Raw genomic sequence first — 22,142 nt, forward strand, 5'->3', positions numbered from 1 at the left:
CAGTTAATAACTGTGGAAGTGCTCATAAGAACACTAAGCTGAGAAGCAGGCTCTGTCCCAGTGGGGACGTGACACCAGAAAGAAGAAGCTACAGTCGAATTTCGTTCGTTTGCACTATCTTTAAGTGGGCTACGTTTTAATTGGGCTCCCGTTAGTTGGGCTATACTGCCATTAATTGCAAGTCAGTCCCATCTGTAAAAAGTAGGCACTGCGAAAATGGGCTTTGAAGTTTCCTAACTCGTTTTCTATACGAATATTTAAAAAATCCAGAGGATCCGAACTTGTTCAAATCTTAATGAAACTTTTACCATTTTGCTTTTCACTACGATATCGTTCTGAGGAAAATATAAAGATGACCAAAACACGGTTCATTTTTGTGTAAGACGGTGCGGAAATCTGTCGTGGGACTGATATGCGGTTACTTTTCATTATGGGACAATTTGACTTGATGTTTTTTCCTACTTTTTCCGAACAAATTTTATTATTTCATTAGGGCAGCTGAAATAACATTGGAAGATATGTTGAAAACAGAACTCAACTCAATTTTGACGAAAATGCAGATGGGACCGACTTGCGATTCACGGCAGTATAGCCCACCTAAAACGAAAGCAAACATCATTTTCTGCTATAAGACGCAATTTATCAATGTTGGTAGCTCTGTTTTTCTTTTGTTCTATGTTTTTTGACAACTCGAAACTCAGCCCGATTAGTGAAAGTCTTTCAATAAGTGGGCTACAGGATTAGTGCAACGAACGAAAGTTGACTGTATTTGAATAATTCAATATTTTACATATATTTTGACAATATTTTTCATACAAAATTTATTTAAAATATATTTAAACACTGTTCATGCACATTTTCAAATCGGTCAAATACAAAATCGGTCAAATACAAAATCGGTCAAATACAAAACAAAATTTGTGCTCTCAGCCCCGTTTGATAATATTTAAAATAAAAAAACTTTTATTTTGAAAAGTTACGTAATTTGTAAAACAATAAAAACGCCAAATAACATATTCAGATATTTCATCGATCAAGGCGATAAAACTAGTTTTGGCAAAACTTCATTTTTTTTTCGACCATTGTACCCTGTTCATTTTACCACCACTTCCTTTAATTATAATGTTTTCCAATGAATAAGTTTCGAATTTAGTTTTTACGTGGAATCCAATATGCGCCTCGCACTATGCAAGTGACCCACACTACCTAAGTTACCCCGTATTACGGTATTGGCTGTTTTAAATCACAACAGATGAGAAAGTTACATTCTAAAAATGATGGAATTTTTACAAAACAAACTCAAATTTTGCTTTGAAAATTTTCATGGATGGGATTGCATTAATATTGATACATCATCCCTTAGACCATTCCATACAATGGAAAATATTTTCTTGAAGGATGATCCCCACCCCACAGAATTGTGACATATGAGTTGGTATAGTTTACAAACCTATGAATTATGCACAATAACAATTGATTGCCTAATTAAATTTGATCAAACTTTTACCCCTATTGTTGTCATTTTTCTTATAAGAAATAATTCTGCAAACTGATGATATGTGGGGATGTTGGGCCACCCTCTAAAACAGGTCCATGTTGTGCATTTAGGCTTATAGTAGTAGTTATTTATGCAACATGTTGCAAAATGATGATTTTTTCAGCACGAGTTGTAAATGTATCCAACGAGGGTTTGAGCTTAATTAAATTTAACAACCTCCAGAGCAAACACACGGAGCATGTGAATTTCTGGAGAAGTGATTCTTTGATTTTTGAAAATTACGGAGGGATAAGCCTTAGAATGATATTGAAACATTAAGCTGCCAGTGGAAGCATTCCCATTAGTCGTATAGCTCTCAATGATATTTCAACAATTTCGGACTTTTGTAGGCCTCGATTTTTTATTATTTTTTTTTTTAATAATGGAGAAATATAGACTGCACACAAAAAAGTGAAAAAATAAGAAAATCATGAGTAATCTTGAGAAAATTCCTCAGTTGCGAAAGAGCACTACGTGATTGAATTAAAATCAAATTCAGGATGCCTTCTGCGTTTAGGGGCTCTCTCGTGGCATCGTTGGTAACGCGTCTGTCTATCGAATTGACAATCGTGAGTTCGATTCTCACGAATTCTCTCTTCACTGCAATTCATTTGACCTTTTAATTGCTAGTCGTTGCAGTTGTTCAATATTAAGTTGTTTGTAACATGATTTCCCATGTCTTTAAAATGTATCACCGAACTGAAATCAGATCAGGCATACCACCACTAAACAGTGGCGCTATCTCTTCATTTCATAACGGGTTTCGTTCTTTTTTTCTCCACGATCCATTACACTCTCTTCACTGTGGTGGCACTGATTGGTAATCGAGGATTGTTATCGTGACATTATTATTTATTTAGTTGTGCACATCAGCTCTATGCCGGCAGACCACATGAGAAGAATCCTTACAATGCATACCGCAGACAAATTGGAGATTTGATCCATGCTTCGTGGTGTTTTCCGTTTTTCGCATTTTTTTTTTCGCCGAAGTGTGTGCTGGCTACATTTTAATTGGATTTCGACCCAGCGTTCGTGAAATAAGAGAATCTCAAAACAGTATTGATTCGTTTGAGGGCAGATTTGTAGGTAATATATAAGATACGATAAAGGGGTGCAATGAGGAATATCCTTATGATCGTGTACTATATACTGGTATAAACGAGAATGTTTCAATATTTAATTACGCAACCCGAAACTAATCAAGCAATAAAATAAATGCCAACAAACTATGAAAATGAGAATAACTGTGAATAATACTATACTGTGAATAATACTATTAGTAGGACAAAATACTTACATCGGGTTCTATACTTTTTCCAGTAGCTTGTGTTAAAAGTGTAGGTTCTGAAAAGAAAGTAAGAAAGGTTGGTTCAATTTAGCTATAATTTTAGCTATAAATGATTTTTGATAAATGAGGTTTGTTGAAATTTTATTAGAGCTGTTAGTACGAAGTTAAAATGATTGAAAACCATTGTACTAGATATAAGATTTTTTCTTTACTGCCATTTGTTCGTAATTGGAACAAAACCAGATTATCAGCTTAGTGTTCTATGCGAATAGTTATTACTGCGAGTTTTGCTTAACAATTGACTATATTTTCTCTTCTTGATTGGGTCAATAAATCGTGTTACCAAATGTTTTACGTTGTACTCAGAGGCGCGTCCACGTTCGAAATCCTGGGTAGGACAAACGTTGGCAAATAATTTGTGCATAATGAAGCTAAGAAACAAATTAACCCTGGACTGGAATTTAAAGTTAATTTAAGGGGCTACAACGCAGGTGAAATTTCGGTCAGTTTTGAGTTGAGTTGAGTTAAGGAAACTCTACTGTTTCCAAGCGTTCTAACGATACTTTCAAGTGGTTTTTCCGCTCAACAGAAAAAATAGCATAATTCTGGCTTATTTTACTGACTCCCATACAAATTGTATAGATTGAAAAAAAAAATGCTAAAAAGACTTCAAAACTAGTTTTTTGTCACTAACACTTTTTGCTTTTAACCTCTCATTCCATGCCAATCGTTACCACAATACTAAGAAAGCTTTTCGTCTTTAGTGAGCTGGTAGCGATTGAGTGCTTTAAAAATAGGAAATTGAGGATGTCTTGCCAGAAAAAATGAGACCTAAATGAGGCCGGAAAAAGACCAAACAGGAACCAAGAAAACAAAGCTAAACCTAATAGGAGCCAAGAGATACGAGTTTGGTTCATCATACCATTACAGCAGACATTTATCTAAGATCTAAGAGTTTTTCTCTCGTGATTTTACGACAAGTATTACTGTTGTGTTGTGTCATGATTTTTTCTAGGAATTTCATTAGAAATTGATTCATGTATTTTCCCAAATATTCAGATTTTACTCCGGAAGTTTCAAAATTAGATCATTTATGGTGGTAAGCTCCATCGAAGTTAATACGCGATTGGCGTATTAACTTCGATGGAGCTTACCACCTTTAGCGTTTATTTCCCAAGGAATCAAACCTGGAGTTTGCAAAGGAGAACCATAGAAATGATTTTTTTTTTCAGAAATCAACTCATTTCATTCAAAAACTCATTGAGAAGTTTTTCTGGAAAGTCTTGACTCCACTAAGATTTTATCCAGTGATTGATCCATAGACTTCCCTGGGATGTTCTCCAAGATTCCCGGTCAAAATATCTTCTAATTTAATCAAAAACTTCTCCACATATTACTAAGTCTTTTCTTTAAATATTCGTTCAGCAAATGCTCCAGAGATTCCTTCAAAAATTTCCACATAACTTCCACAAGTAATTCTTAGAATTTTTTTCAAGTAAGTCTTGGAAGTTTTTTTTTCGGGAATGCCAAAGAATTTTTTTTATTGAACCCGTGAGGTTTTTCTAAAAAAATCGTCTGATAAAACTTGTCTAATTTATAAAGTCTCCCTTAATAAACAAGGATCTCTGAAATCACACCTGGACTCTTAAGGAAGTTTTAGAAGATTTGCTAGACAATTTGCTAAGGTAATCGAAAAAAATATCGAACTTAGGGATAGTATTCCGCAGGACTTTTCGAAGAAGTTCGACAGAATCTCTATAGAAATTTCCGTAGGAATGATCGGAGATATTATTGGAAAAAATTGCTGCAGTATGAACTGGTGGGAAAACTTCAATAAACTTTTGAAGATTGCATGGGATTTTTTTTGATAAACTTTTTAAGAAATGTTTGGTGAAACTTCAGAAGTAATAATTGGATGAATTGCTGGAAAAATCCTAGAAAAAATAGAATTGTTCGAAAAACCGCCCAAGGAATTTTGGATTTCCGCAAAGAAACGTAGTTGAATTTGAATTTGAATTCTTGAAGGAAGACACATGAATAAGCGGGAGAATTCTTGTAGGGTTTCTCGAAAAAAAAAAACACTTAGCTATTTTTTCAAACATTCTAGAATAAACCTTTGTATATTTTCTTGGAAGAAATTCTGTAGAAGTTTTTGGAAGATCTCAAAGATTAACTAATGGAGAATTCTGAAGGATTAATGGAAAATTATCTACCGTGATGCATCATTACCCGGACACTTAAGTAACGCCGAAAGTTCAAACGGTGCTTCAAACATGTTTCTATCACATCTAGTATAAGTTTTATTGTTTTCCACACAGGTATACTCCAAAACTTTGTATCATGAACAACAATTGTAGTAAAATATAAATTTACAACATGTAAAACGTTAATTTAATGAAGTATGTCGTGTTCTTAAATCCGGACACATGCATCAAAATGCCGGACGCTTTTGAATCGAAATCCGGACAGATGCTTTTTGCGTTGAAAATATACATGAAAAACAATAATAGGCACTTTAGTCTAACGGTAAATCTCCAATATAATAAAATAACAAGCATTAATGTACTAATCAATATATGAAAGGTCAAAACTTTGAATAAAATTACAATTGTTTCACCTGCACTCCTTGCCAACAACCTGCATTTGATGTTTACAGAAAAAATCTTCAATATTAACATTTTCCTTGCGTAAACCCGTTCTCCGCCGACAAATTACATTCTTAGTTTTATAATTATACAGTTTCACATCAATTCACATCAAAACCTTTTCCAAACGCACTAAATATTAGGTTTTTACGATATGTCCGGGTTAACGATCACTAGCCTACAAATCCGGACAGCGTTTGAGGCATCCTGTTTTCTCACTACAAATTTCTATTTGCACAAATTGTACTCTCTTTGCTGCACACACTTGAAAACTATTACTCCACACACTTCGAAGATACGCAAAGCACTAAAATTATATAATTTTGTAACTTCGTCTTAACTCGAAAGTGGCAGACGTTCTAGCCAAAAATTTCACTATAGGAATTGGTTATCTGGAGGAATGACGCTCAACTTGTGTCACCGATTTGTTTTTATTTTTAATATTTTGTTACAAAGGATTACTAGATGAAATAATGAATTAACATGAACAGATATATTTAAAGCTACGAATATAAATTTTAAGCCTATATTTACTATTCAATTTCATATTGAATTTAATAATTACAATCAGAGTGTCCGGATATTGGTACCGTCCGGATTTTGATTCACCACGGTAGATGAGATTCTAGGACAATTTTGGAAAAAAAATCAAAGTAGGGTAAGTGTTCCCTTAGTTGTGGGTGTTCTTATAGTTGCGGTAGTGCCGTTTTCACTGATTTTATTACATTAGTCACTGAACCGACACTTCCAATCGACGTATTGGCTTGTTGATACACGGAATAATTGGAAAGAGCGTTCAAATTGCTTTAAAACTGATGAAATATCACTAAAATTGCTAAAACTTGTCTTACTTGTACCAATAGTTGCGGTAAAGTGTACCTATAGTGGAGGATCCCATAAGAAATCAACGGATACCGCAACTATAGGAGCTGAAAGTAAAAATATACCGCAACTAAAGAAACAGTGTACCAATAGTGGAGGTATTACTTTTCACTGACATGCCGTGGCTTACTGCGATGAAATCATTTTTCTCATTAAGTCAATTGTCGTTACTTCCAGTTACAATATTAACATGTACATTAATTGCGCTACTTGAATTTAGGCGGTTAAATGAAGTTCAATCGTGCTTAGTACCTCCACTATTGGTACATCTACCCTAATAACTGCGCAAATACCTGGGGGTAGCAGCTTTGGAGTTCACAAGGATTTTTTGCAGCATATTCTGAAGAATTTCTTTTAAGCATCCTTTGAAAAATCGCTGAAAGTATTTCTGAGAAAATTGGTCGAGAAATATTTGGAAGAATTTCTGATGAGATCCCTGTAGGAGACCCTAAGAGTATTCCAAATAAAATCTTTATGAGAATTCTTAAGGCTGACCCAGTTTGTGCGTATATTAAAAAGAGGATAAATAGTTTAATTTATTCTTCAAGCTTTCTGCCGAACTTTTTTTTTGTGAATCGTGGGTAGGACAACCCTTTGACTGTCCTACCCAGGTGTTTTTGTGCGTAGTACATGTCCTACCTGTCCTACCCACTTCCCGCGCCACTGGTTGTACTCGATATACTATTTCAAAAATTATATTTAAAAACGTATTTAGTTCATACAATTCACAATCTTATTTTTTTATATACTCAAATATGTACTTTTATAGTCTAGATTTTGTGTATAATTCAACACTATTATCGTTATTTAAAAATTAGGGTGACGGTCGTATTTTGGACCCCCTAAGGAAGTAATTTTAGTTTTTTGTCCCAAATTATTAATTACACAACTTAATCAAGTCAAAACATATGCCAAAACGTAGAGAAAAACTTCCTCTATTAGATAGAAAAGCCCATACGGTCATGCAGGATCCAAAAAACGTCGAAAATAATTGAATTGTGAAGCACTGTTTTCTATTATTTTGGACACACCAATACATTTTGGACCCTCAAAGTATATATTTTGGACCCCCGGCATTTCTTATCGTTTGGCGACAAAGTCCACTACACTGTTTGTATAATATGCTTGCCCATAGTCTAATCAATCGATTGACAGTGGAAAACCCAAGAAATCGTACGCTTTTAGTTCAGAAATGTGAAAAAAGTTTTTGTTTACATTTGAAAAATTTCTGACGGCTTCAATTTCTATGTGTAACGTGTTGTAACGGTTGCATTAATGAACCGATTAAATTAAATTAATTTCAGATAAAATAAACACTTTTTCTATGTACAAACGGTTGATGCAAGTGCAAAATAGTCCTATCTTTCCAAATGGCATGCGAATTGAGGTGGTCTTTCGATTCAAACTGGAGAATTTGCAGGAAAATGGCCCAGGGGGTCCAAAATATATAGGGGTCCAAAATATATTGGTTACCCTAATTTATTGTTAATTAGTAGGGTATTTATTTTATTATTAACAATTTATTGTTAATTAGTAGGGTAACCAATATATTTTGGACCCCTATATATTTTGGACCCCCTGGGCCATTTTCCTGCAAATTCTCCAGTTTGAATCGAAAGACCACCTCAATTCGCATGCCATTTGGAAAGATAGGACTATTTTGCACTTGCATCAACCGTTTGTACATAGAAAAAGTGTTTATTTTATCTGAAATTAATTTAATTTAATCGGTTCATTAATGCAACCGTTACAACACGTTACACATAGAAATTGAAGCCGTCAGAAATTTTTCAAATGTAAACAAAAACTTTTTTCACATTTCTGAACTAAAAGCGTACGATTTCTTGGGTTTTCCACTGTCAATCGATTGATTTGACTATGGGCAAGCATATTATACAAACAGTGTAGTGGACTTTGTCGCCAAACGATAAGAAATGCCGGGGGTCCAAAATATATACTTTGAGGGTCCAAAATGTATTGGTGTGTCCAAAATAATGGAAAACAGTGCTTCACAATTCAATTATTTTCGACGTTTTTTGGATCCTGCATGACCGTATGGGCATTTTTATCTCATAGATGAAGTTTTTCTCTACATTTTGGCATATGATTTGACTTGATTAAGTTGTGTAATTAATAATTTGGGACAAAAAACTAAAATTACTTTCTTAGGGGGTCCAAAATACGACCGTTACCCTACATTTTGTTTCAATTTTTACATGTGATGAGAAGAATAAACAAAATAAAAAGAAAAGAAAAGCGCTTTCAAATCAAGTTAACCTAAATATATAATAAACTTTTCGTGGTAGGTAAGGAGCTGTCTATTAATTACGTAAGACTATTTTGACGGTATTTTGACTCCCCTCCCCCCATAGTAAGATTTTCTGTATTAAAATTGAAAATAATTTGTATGGCGCGTAAGAAATCTCCAACAGTCTTTACATGACAAGACAATTTACACCGTCTTCAGCCATAGGCTGCACAGACTGAACATAACTATCATTAGACAACGGATACACAGAACGACCAGTGGACCAGTGAAGAATTTTTCGTTTGACGAAAAGTTTTCTCCGACTGGGGCGGGAATCGAACCCACACTCCGTAGCACAATACGCCTAAACGACTGACGCCGCTAACCGCACGGCTAAAAAGCCCACATTACCATTAAAAAAAATCAAATTAAATAGAGACACATAACTCAATTACATTTTTAAGTGAATTTTAAGTCAACTTGAACTGGCTCGGCCATAGTTGCGACTTTTAACACTGCATCAATCATTTGTTGCGATTACTCAGTAAAATCAAAACTAGAGGCAGACATGTTACAAAATGAGACCGGCGAGACAGCTCACTGACAGTTGCCTTGTTTTCTTGCCTTCTTTGACTTCTTTCTTTAATTCTTGGGTTGTGCACAACGGTTAGATCAACTAATTTTGGTCAAAATCATATTCACTTATTGTTGTATAAAAAAATGAATATCAGTTTGCCAACATGACGGGGTTGGTAGTCTAATGGCTATCGCTTCTGCTTTGCAAGCAGAAGGTCGTGGGTTCAATCCCAGGCCCGTCCCTTTCACATATTTGTAACACTCTTCCTAATAGCTGCCTTCTCTATCTCTCTGCGTCATTATGGCGCAAACATCATCAGTTCTATCTATCGCTAGAATTGAATATATCGTCTTAACTACTTACCACAGTGGTATCCATACGGTCGAATACCTCATCCATCACTAACAAAACACTCCTACTTCCAAGGTAGCTGTGGGAAATGCAGGAGATTCTCCGATTTTCTAGTAACAACGGCTAATTAATTAACATTCCTTTCTTTCCCCGATGGACATAAGGACGTGGCCGGCGCCGTTATCAATCGAGAAATATCAAGGGTAGTGTGAATGTACATTGAAGATGGAAAAAAGCTAAAAACCCAAGCTTCATCTGATTGGTTCTCTGTGCAATATAACTATCCCGATTGATCACGGAGTAGCAACTATGAAGTGTATGTTACATCAGTTGTTCTTATTTTTTATCGAAAAAATCAATATCAGTTTGCCAACACACTACTATATTTTGGTATTCAACTTTTAAAAATGTGAAATCATCGATAAATACCTAGGAATTTTAATAACGTTTGCTTGAATTCGACAGTTTGAATGTGCGGTTTCTCCAGTGACAGTTGGTGACAGGTTTCCTTGACTTTTGGGAGCTCGCAATCTAAGCCAGCTGTCTTCTTTCTCTCTCTCAGGTTACCAGAACCATAAGCCGGAGACATATTTGCTCATGATCTATTCATGTTCATGTTCTCAGCCATTGAACACATAAGCATGAGCAAAGTTCACATTGGCTGTAGTTCATCACATGCTTTGCAGAAATCACAAAAATATGGAAACATTTGATCAATTGAATAATGTCATATGCTTATAAACCAATTCACCAGTTCAACAACAGGATTAAACATTTTTAGGTCATTGTTTCATAATTGATCACGTGTAAATAGCCTTCGTTTTCTTAACGAGATTGAATTGTGCCATTACCACTCAGAAGGGGGTCTTATTGGTCAGTATGTCCTTTTGCGTTCCCCCATATGTACACGGGCAATGTGTTACAAGTAAATACACTCAATTTTATGATGTTGTCGTTTCGTGAGTTAGCATTTAATCAGCTGGTCGAGACGGCAATATAAATATCGAAGCTGGCCTTTTATAGCGCTATTTCTTGTACAAATGAGTATAGCTAGTCGAAAGTAGGAGAACATGTGTGCTACTTCACATTGAACATAATCTCCGTAGAGATTCATTTTTTTCCCTGCTAGATATTTGTCTCCCAAATATTGATATAATAATGAGTATACATATATGATCTAATTTTTTGCTAAGTGAGTCAGATTTACAAAAGTGGGGCCCGAGACCAAAGTCTTGTGAGGGATTTTCCCAGATTTTTTTTTTTTTTTGACACCGACTGACGTTTATTTGATTTTTTTGCAAATCGTGGAAAGTTGTTAAGAGCATCACAAAACTAATCGAATCGATACCTTCACGTTTAAAATTTTTGTGTTATGTAAATAATGAATCAAAGGTCTTCATTTTTTGACTTTTGTTTAATTATAAAGATTCGGTTTATATACAAGGCAGTGTCAATAAATGACGTAGCATTTTTTGGCCAATTTTTTGGGTAAGAATTGTAGAGTTTTTATTTCAAAAGGTTATGAGCTCAGGTACGCCTAGAGGAAGCTGAGGCGGCTTCAATGAGGGACCACGAGGAAGCACCTGGACGAGGAGGCAAAATCTCAGTGAGGAGGTAGAGCCTGGGCGGGAGTCTGAACGGGAGGTGGCTTGGACGAGGTGCCCAAGGGTTGGAGGCCAAGATGCTGAGAACGGATGCTGGCGGATCGAAGAGGACGAGCTTGGAAGAGCTGGAGGAACTTGAAAGTCAAGAGGAGCTCGGAAGACGGCGTGGTATGCCAGGAGTAGTTCGCGTCTAGGAGGAGCTCGATGCCAGGAGGAGCTCAGAGGACTAGAGAGCTCGTTTGGCAGTTGTGCGGTTTGTGAAGGTTGTGTGATGAGGAGGAGTGTTGGAAAGCAGGTACATCATACACCCTGCAGTCTATGGGTAAGAGTTGTAGAGGTAGAATTTTAAGTGAATAAATTGTAGATATATTTACCCAGACATTGAATAAAAGAGTGTTGCTGACGCAATATCATTTAGTAGCCTGCGGTGTCAAGCAAAAGCCTTGTTTTGTAGTTTATTTCAACATTTTAGACACCCCCCTCCCCCATCGTATTTTCCCATACCTAATACATGCTACGTAATTTATGGACGGTAAAAAATCATTAAAATCCATCGCCTAGCTTACACCATTATCATCTGGTGTGCATGTTACTCGAAACACAGTTTTGTGCAACAAGACTTGCAGATGGTGGTAGTGTGAAACGTCAAACATGAATAAAATCGATGCACGCGCCTCTTGGTATGAGTTTTGAAACATAGCAAATTTAAAATGTTCGTTGCACTTTGAATAAAAATGCTTTCATAGTTACATGGGCCTTCCTTAGCCAAGTGGTTAGAGTCTGCGGCTACAAAGCAAAGCCATGCTGAAGGTATCTGGGTTCGATTCCCGGTCGGTCCAGGATCTTTTCGTAATGGAAATTTCCTTGAATTCCCTGGGCATAAAGTATCATCGTACCTGCCACACGATATACGAATGCGAAAATGGCAACTTTGGCAAAGAAAGCTCTCAGCTAATAACTGTGGAAGTGCTCATAAGAATACTAAGCTGAGAAGCAGGCTTTGTCCCAGTGGGGACGTTAATGCCAAAAAGAAGAAGATATATACATGATTTCGTGTGATCCTTCTAAATGATTGTACCACGTTTGGGATAAAGTTGTTTGGCATAAGACAGTTTGACTTGAAGTCTTTTGGCATAATGAGTGATTTAGAATAAGCAGATTTCTAAAAAAATATATTATACCTTTGGAAGCAAAAGGCACACAAAATTTATAAGAAACACCAGAAAGATGAAAACTTAGCAAAATATTTGGACATTTGCACTCAATTGAATCTTGCCATCAGTGATGCTTTTGAAGAATATAATTCAAAAACTGAACTTGAAATAAAGTCATGTCCAAAGAACTTCTTCAATTACGTAAAAACAAAACTAAAATCTGACAATTTTCCATCTGTTATGCACCTCGATGAAAATGTGGGCGACAACTCAGAAAAAATTTGCAATCTATATGCAAATTTTTTCCAAGAAATCTATACTACATTTTCGGAAGAAGACCGCGATCGCAATTATTTTGCGTTTTACCCGGAATTTTCTAGAGATATTGGTGTGAATCAAATCAATGTGCGGGAAATTTCAGACGCTCTAATGAATTTGGACGCTTCAAAAGGTCCCGGCCCTGACACGATTCCACCAATATTTATGAAAAATTTAGCAAAAGAACTTACAGCGCCATTGTTTTGGCTTTTTAATAAATCCCTTGAATCCGGAATCTTCCCAAAAATATGGAAAAGCTCCTTTTTAGTGCCTATCTTTAAATCTGGCCGAAAATCTGACATACGTAATTATCGTGGTATAGCCATTATCTCTTGTATTCCAAACCTTTTCGAGTCAATCGTCAACGAAAAACTATTTCTTCAAATCAAAAATAGAATTACTGACACACAACATGGCTTCTTTAAAGGTCGCTCGACCTCAACAAATTTACTTCAATTTGTTGACTATTCATTGAATGCAATGGACAATGGAAACCACGTAGAAGCTCTTTATACGGACTTTAGCAAGGCATTTGATCGCATAGACATACCAATGCTACTTTTCAAACTAAAAAAAATTGGAATCGAGCCAAGACTGCTGAAATGGCTTGAATCGTATTTAACTGACCGCCAACAAATAATAAAATTCAAAGGAAACAAATCAAAACCAATTCAAGTCACTTCGGGTGTCCCTCAAGGCTCTCATTTGGGACCTCTTCTTTTTATTATGTATGTAAACGACATTTCCTTCATTTTTAATAAACTCAAAGTGTTAATATATGCTGATGACATGAAGCTCTACCTGGAAATAAGAAATGAAGAAGACATCAATGTATTCCGCAATGAAATAGAAATATTCTACATATGGTGCAAAAAAAGCCTATTAGAACTGAATGTAAAAAAATGCAACCTAATATCATTTAGCAGAAAAAGAACAACACCGCGAATTTCAATTTCATTAGGAAATCAAAATGTAGAAAAATGTGAAAGAGTAAGGGACTTAGGAGTAATCTTAGACTCTAAGCTTTCTTTCGTAGACCACTACAATACAATAATTCACAAGGCTAATAACATGCTAGGGTTCATAAAACGCTTCTGCTACAACTTTCATGACCCATACACAATTAAAACTCTATATATTGCATATGTAAGATCAATTATGGAATACTGCAGCATTGTATGGTCTCCTTTCTCAATGACACACGAAGAAAGATTAGAATCTGTACAAAAACAATTTCTACTATATGCTCTTCGTAAATTAGGTTGGACATCATTTCCACTTCCACCCTACAAAGCACGCTGCATGCTTATTGACATACAAACTTTGAAAGAGCGGCGTGAAATCGCAAGAGTTTCATTTGTAAATGATATCGTTTCGCAACGTATTGATTCTACAGAAATCTTATCAAAATTAAATTTCTACGCTCCTTCTAGGCAACTACGAAATCGTAACTTATTCTTGACAAATCATCATCGAACAAATTATGCCAAAAACGGGCCTCTAAATCAAATGATGGCCATTTACAATCAACATTGCGAAACTATTGACTTTACCATGTCTCGGCAAAATCTAAAAACATACTTCAAATCCACTAGAAATCGCAACACATAAAATAAAACAAAATGAAATTAACATTACTTACACTACACTTTTTTTTCAATATTTTTTATAAATTTCATAATTTTAGTATTAAGAAATAAAACAAAAATATGTATATGTAAAATGTACTAGTCTACGTCGTTTGACGAAATAAATAAATAAATAAATAAATAAATAAATAAAATACCTGATACATGATGGTGTTCATTCAGTGATTTGCCAAGTCATGGATGTCAAAAACTGTTAGATTAGATAGTATAACTAAATAAAACTTTTAACGGATCAGGTGTTTTATATCCTGCAAATAAAGAATAAAATAATATGTTAATCAGTCCACAGTCCGGGAAGTCCCTCTTCTGCGCCTACGGTAGCCAGTATTTATAGCTCAGAAATACCGTAGGTACGAACAAGTAAAAGGTACCAGAGTCATAAGAAATATCACTTGAGATAGGTAGACATGACAGTCCTTTCCCCTTTAGAAACTTTCTATCAACTCTTTAAAAAGCCGCCTTCACGTTACAACAACGAACAATCGAAAATATACCCAACAAATTCCACAGCTGTAACTTCAAAGTATTTATTTAATGACTACAACAAGGCATTCAAATCATTGGATTCATACTGCTTTGCTCAACATTATATTTGACAACTTCGTCAACACCAAAGAACAATTTCGTTCATCTCAATATAGCAATCGCTTCACAAAAGAACAACTATGTTCACGATATACGACAATTTCGTCAGCTCTGAAGAACAATTTAGTTCAACTCAAATTGGTAATTTCACCATACTCAAATAAATAAAATTGGCAAACTTGCCACCTCAAAGAAAAACGATAACCGCCAACACACGTTTCCATGATCCTCGTCGCCACTTTTATATCCTGCAAATAAAGAATAAAATAATATGTTAATCAGTCCACAGTCCGGGAAGTCCCTCTTCTGCGCCTACGGTAGCCAGTATTTATAGCTCAGAAATCCCGTAGGTACGAACAAGTAAAAGGTACCAGAGTCATAAGAAATATCACTTGAGATAGGTAGACATGACAAGGTGGAAGATCTTTCGAAATAATAGTTTTCTCTACATCTCAGAATGAGTATCCTTTAGATTTGTTGTGATATACATACATGAAAATAGTAAATTGGCAAAGAAATTTCGCATGTAATAATTAAGGGAACGCTCATAGAACATTTCGCTGGAGATCAAGCTCTGTCCTATTTGGGACGTAACACTTGACGAAAATTTCTTGATCAATGAAGGGAAAAATATTTGCAAAATATTGAAAGTTTTAATCCAAAAATCTATTACTGCAGCATAAAGCAAAGCCTATATACGAGAGCAGAATATTTTTCGTTTAAAATGTTTGGGGCCTTAACGCAAAAAAATAAAAAATCTTCTCACAGCATAACTTGAATGAACAACACATTTTTAAAAGAAAACATTTGTGGCAAAATTTTTGAACGATTAAATATCAATTTTAATTTTGGAATTGTAAATCAAGAGAACCGTCTATTATCGAAAGAAGGGAAATTTGTGATTGGAATAGTATTTTTTCAGCATATCTCAAAACGAGATCACGTATTTGTAAAAAAAAATAATTTACCTTGAAATATTAGCAGGTTCTAACGGAATGATCATTCTAGCAGCACGACTTGCAAGAGTTGATAAAACAGCAAAATATAAAAATGTATAACGTTCAGCTTTACTAAATATTTGCTTAACAACAAGAAATGACAGCGATTTTGAACATTTTAAAAGGCTACGAAATTACGCTACTTCATCAATTCTGAATGCTAAACAGCGTTACTGGAATTCTAAAATTGCTGGCTCTGGCAGTGTTAAAAATATGTGGAAGAACCTAAAATCTTTGAACATTACAAGGAAAAACGACGGTTTTCTAATGAACTGCAGCCCTGATGATATTAACAAACATTTTTCCCAGAGTTTTAGTTCACCTACACGATCGTTTTATACCCAAAATATTAACTCGAGTGAGACATTTTTCCGATTCAACGAAATTCAAGACTATCATATTATAAACGCAATTTATGAAGTGAAGTCGAATGCTGTAGGTCTTGATGATATACCCATAAAATTTATAAAAATGATACTTCCGCTAATTATGAAGCCATTAAAGCATATTTTCAATAGTATTATCAAAAGTGGTTTATATCCTAAAATTTGGAAGTATTCTAAAATAGTACCAATTAAGAAAAAATCCACGGAAAACTCACTGGAGAACCTTAGACCTATCAGCATTTTAAGTGCAATTTCAAAGGCTTTTGAACGGTTGTTAAAAAATCAAATTACTTGTTATCTATCTGGTAACAATCTTTTATCGCAATACCAATCAGGTTACCGCAAAGGACATAGCATCAAAACGGCAATGTTAAAAGTATGCGATGATATCGGTCTTGTTTTAGATAAAGGAGGATCAGTAGTTCTCTTGTTGCTTGACTTCTCCAAAGCCTTCGACACCATTTCTCATGTTAAACTTTGCAATAAGCTTGAACAGAATTTTGGATTTTCATATGATGCCGTTAGACTTATTCATACATATCTTACAGATAGGAATCAGACAGTTTTTGTTAATGATTGTTTTTCTAATTACCTCCCAATTTTATCAGGAGTTCCTCAAGGATCCGTATTAGGTCCTTTATTATTTTCCATTTATATTAATGATCTACCGTTGAGGCTTAACGGATGCCAAATTCACTTATTTGCAGACGACGTCCAAATATATGTTAATGTGTCTGGAATGACTAGTGATGCTGCTGCATATATGATCAATGATAATTTATCAAGAATATCATCATGGGCTTCAGAAAATTCGTTGATGTTAAATGCTCGAAAAACACAAGCGTGTTACATAAGACGCCAGAGCCGTAGTCATGACAAACCAACCTTAAGTTTAAACGGTATACCAATCAGTTAGGCTGACAAAGTTGGAATTCTTTGCCGGCTGAATTTCAGTCAATTGTTTCCTCATCGCATTTCAAGAAATCAGTTTTACAGCAAGTCAATTAAAAATTGCATTTGATCTGTTTCTAATAGTTTGATTTTTGTTTATGGCGCACTTCATGTTACCTTAGACAAACTGAAACACAAAAGACATGGTCTTAAGTTTATGGATGAGTAAAATAAATAAATAAATAAATAAATAAATAACAGTTTTAATATAGAGAACAGCCTATTTTTTAAAGAAGATAGATTGAGCGTCAAAAATATTACAACATAATAAAACCAAAAAAACTTCTACAATTGCGTTCAGAATCATCGGAGTAACTGCAGTAATCGATTTATCTTTTCGCTGAAAACTTGAGCAGATCAATGTTATCGATTCTCGCCCTTTTATCAGTTGGAAACAAAAAAATATCCAGAAAATATAGCTCCGAAGAAAAGCCTATGTAAAAAAAGGCAAAATTTATTTAAATTTTAAAACGTCAGTTTTTACACCTATAATTATGGTTTTATCATATCAAGGAAGAACAAATTTTGTGCTATACATATCAAAATCTACAGTGCAAAAATTTATTCCAATAGGGCAAATTAAAAAGAATACCGTAAAATGGGGTGTTAAGGGATGAAAAAAAATTTCAACTCGAATTTCAAGCAACTTCTAGTATGTCAATAATTTAACAAAGCACAGCCCTACCATTCTCTCGTCGTGTATATCAAAAGCCAAATACAATTATAAGGATCCCATGACAGATTTCTGAGATAATAATGAAAATGTGTGATTTTTGACGGAAATGTAAAATGGGGTGTTAAGGAATTTGAGTTTTGTAAATAAAAGCATATTTTTCAAACAGCAAAACATAATCTTTTTGGTCAATAACTTTGGTGCTTTCATTCATTTTCATAAGTTATGTTCAACCTTAATCAGATAATACATCAATATTATTAAACTTGAAACTCCTGCAAACGCAAACCGTTTCATTTTACCTGCCAAATTTTTCATAGTTAATAATCCTATTTGGGAACTAACAAAACATCATAAAATTGTCTTGAAATGATTTTTATACTTATATGCATCAGGATCATAACCTTAATATTTGCAGTTTACGAATCCTGTAAGCTATGCAGAGCAACTTCTTAAATAATCTATAGTATAGGGATAATTTCAACAAGCTTTTAGTTTTTATAGGGAATGGTCAATTTGTCCTGAAAATATAACACTACACTAAACAAAGAGTGCTTCGTGAAGCCTAAGCAGGACAGTTCGGTTTTGCGTCGTCTGATAGATTTTGCTCACGGTTTCGCGCGTGTTTTCGTCGCCGGATTTTTTTTTTTCCTGTTTTGGAGCGTCTTGCTGGGTAGGTATTTGGGAAGGCCCAAGCAAGACGGTTTGTTTTCGGGACGCCAAGAAGTTTTGCTGTCAGTGTCAGTTTTGTGTTCAGTCGAGAGTGGATTACCAACTGGTGAGTTTGTTTCATGCTAATGATAACACATTTTTTCTTGAAAGCGTAACTTTTATGTAACATTAAAACAAACTTTGTATGGTTCGTCACTATAAGTGTCGGCATTATGCTTTTTTTCTTATACAATTTCAATATACATATATTTGTCTCTTTTTGACATTATTAAAAATTATCTTTTGAATTATTCGACATTGTGAATGTTGACGTATTTTCTAAAACTTCTACCATATCGAGACAAAATGCACAGTAATACTCATATGTAATTTTCAAACAAACTATGTATGGTTCGTCACTACAAGTGTCGGCATTATTCCTGTTTCATATAATTTAAAATATATACATGTAATTTTCAGTTTTCGTCATTAATAAAAACGTCTTTTTAATTGTTCAACATTATAGATGTTGACGTATTTTTTAAAGCTTCTACCAAAAACTTCTCGAGACAAAAATACAAAACTAGCTTTAAATATAAGTCGTATATTTCCCCCTTGTCCATGGATCGCATCATCGACCAGAGGTGACTCCCAGATCTTTTCCTCCCACACACCCTTCCCGTGGTGATTGTGGAGATGCAGAGGTATTCTCGGTCTCTAGAAGCAACAATCATTACGCCCTAACATTCCTTCCCCATCCCAACTGACTGTAAGGACTTGGCCGGCGCCGTTATTGATCAATAATATTAGATCTGCTAAAATTGCACTTCGAGAGTAAGCGGAAACTCCCATCCCTTATTCATTTGTATCGTAGTGCAATTCTTACCAGTTCCGATCAATCACGGAGTAGCAACCATTGACATGTACAGTCAGTCTATGCTATGCTATGCTATGCTAAAATATAACAGTACACTAAACAAAGTATTTGCATGCAACACCCAGTGGCATGGTCGAAAAATACCGAAGAAGAAAAGTGTTCCAGTATGGAGCTGATATCTAACGCTCACTATATAACACGTTAAGTGCCCGACGAGGCCGCGAAGTTTCTCAAAAAGAGCTCCGAAATGACAGAGTCTATGTACAGTGAGTTACGCGAAGAGGCTTCTTTGAATGATTCTCCTTCGTCTTTGAAAAAAGCTCCTATTTGTTTTGCTGATCTGTTTGATAGCTGGACGGTTTGAAAGCTCGATAGATTTGTTTTAACTCTTCGCGCATTTTTTTCATTTATAGACTCTGAGAAATTACAAAATATTATTTTTGTTTACCACTTCATAGGATTACCACTGAAAGAAACAACGGCTGCAAAACCATTCTGCAGTTCCAAGTAAAAGAATCATTCTAACTTATCAAAAATTTTACCAGTAAGTTCGAAAAAATTTTGGAAATAATATCTAGAAAAATCCTATATTTTCTTTAATACGTAGTTAACAAGATTTTCCAGCCCGTTTAACCAATTTTTGAGATTAGACATTTTTGGAGATATTCAGTAACAAACAAAACAGGGTCCCTAACTTTTACAATGCAGTTCTACCTCACGGAGTAAGGCAAAAGTATATTGAAATATATTACAGCATAAATCGAATGAGTTTAGTAACTTAGAAAAAGTAGAAAAGATATTCCCTTAACACCCCACGTATTTTCAAAAACAGACTTTTTCCATAAAAAATATTAAAAGTCGAAATCTAGATAAAATTTTCAAAATTTGTTGCCTACATTGTGATCTCAATTAAATATACTTATCTTCTAAGTTACTCACATATTTTTCTTAATATTGTTTCATAGTTTTGTAGTTTAATGTATTTAGCCTATAAAATTTGAACAAAAATTTGAACAAACCGAAACGACATTTAACGGCCGTTAACGGTTATTATATATACAAATTTAAAAATGAATTTGTTCTCACTTTATCAAGAGACCCAGAAAAGGCAATTATTCTTCCCCTGTTTGCGTCTTCAAACTACAATATCAAATTTTAATCCCTGAGCGATCACTTACCTGTTGCTGGCGATGCAGGGGCTGCACTATTGCTTTCAAGTGATATGGATAGGATTACTGTCAGAAGCAATGCCACAATCGTGCTTTTGGTGTGAATCATCTGAAAAGCAAAACAAAGGAAATGTTAACAATTATAAGGAAACTTAGGACAAGGTACAGCGTATTTTGTGGCAAGCAATAAAATCCCTCAAAATAAATATATCATGTAGTTTAAGCGAAGCATACACTCCGTCAAAGCATGCCTGTTCGATCCACTGGGACCAGTGCTGGGAATGGTAATAGGCTTTAATTTCGCGAAAATCACTTCCCAGTGCAGTAGATCAAAAACGTGAATCTCAGTAGCCTATGTTGGGCGAATGAATTTACTAAATCGTTAGTGTCATTGAAGGCTCTAAATGCGGGAAATAGAATATTTTTCTACAGTAATTTTGGGTTGCCCTTAACAACGGGTGTTTTGCTATTTTCAAGGCTTTTTGCCTACAGCAGCGATGGGCATGAGTTTCACTGGCTTCACTGACTGTGATTGGCTTTGTTTGGCTACTGTAGAGTGAATTTCAGATTTTTTCCCAACCCTGACTGGGACTTGTTGGTCCGGTCATCGTACAGGCAAAGCGATAGCGTATAAACTAAACGGTTTTTTAGAATTTTTTTATTTTGCAATAATTTTTTTTTATTTTTGTCTACTATAATTTACCAACTATAGGGTGTCCCAGAGAGTATGGGCACGACTTTGATAACGAGAATCACAATATTTTTCCAAATAAATACATATTTTTATATTTTCATTGGGGCATTTTAAATGCTGACTGCAAAAATTGTGTTTAATAAAGTAAACTTTTACATTGAAATTTTTGATTTTAGAAAATCAATTCTTATCAAGCCAGCACAGACCCTACTTTTGTGTTTTTTTTTTGACTATAACTAGTAATGAATGTTTTTATCAATATCTTTCGATGTGGTGAGTTCAAGCACATTGTATCTAAGATCTTCCACAAACATTTCTGTAAAAAAATATATTTGTCTTTGCTAGAAAACATTTGACAAAACGGTAGAATTCTATAAAATCGCTAGGTTTTCTCTCCACATAAGATAACTTCGCAAAATCATAGGTTTCAGGTATTTTCAATATTTATATAAATAATTTATTTCAAATTTACTTATGTCAAATATCTATACTTTTGGATAGGGAACAAAAGTTTAAGATTTTCACATGTTTTAACGGACATACAAGGACTTAGCTTTGACGTTTTTAAAAATCGACCACATCTGAAACCAGATTTTTAGTTTCTCTTCAAATTCAATATACTTAACATTATAATTCCCAATAAAATAAGTGATAGTCTGATCATTTATCATATCAGCAATGATAAACATATTTTTTAAGATTTTTATTGTACGTGTCATAGCACTAATTTCGTATAACAAAGTCACTCAAATATAACGCGATTTGTGCAAAACTGATAAGAGAAACTTCCAGAAATATAATACCATCAACAAACAGGTAGCGAAAAAATAGTCCAAGATTCACAACCCGCTTTTGATAAGTGCAAGAATGAAATGTGAGAAAATCTGATTTTTATCTGCTCTAGT

General features: G+C 34.6%; 1 protein-coding gene across 5 annotated transcripts in view; it reads right to left on the reverse strand.

Moving 5' to 3' along the window:
- LOC110677718 overlaps positions 1-22,142 on the reverse strand; it is a 54,767-nt gene that overhangs the window by 18,887 nt on the left and 13,738 nt on the right. For all 5 annotated transcript variants that reach the window (XM_021848911.1, XM_021848900.1, XM_021848907.1 and 2 more), the window contains exons 3-4: positions 20,553-20,652; positions 2,835-2,881 (exon numbers count right to left, since the gene is read on the reverse strand). In XM_021848911.1, coding sequence (XP_021704603.1) covers positions 2,835-2,881; positions 20,553-20,652 — 147 coding nt within the window. The remainder of the gene's footprint in view (positions 1-2,834; positions 2,882-20,552; positions 20,653-22,142) is intronic.

The sequence above is a fragment of the Aedes aegypti genome, chromosome 1 (genome assembly GCF_002204515.2).
Source record: "Aedes aegypti strain LVP_AGWG chromosome 1, AaegL5.0 Primary Assembly, whole genome shotgun sequence".
In the NCBI taxonomy this organism is placed as follows: domain Eukaryota; kingdom Metazoa; phylum Arthropoda; class Insecta; order Diptera; family Culicidae; genus Aedes; species Aedes aegypti.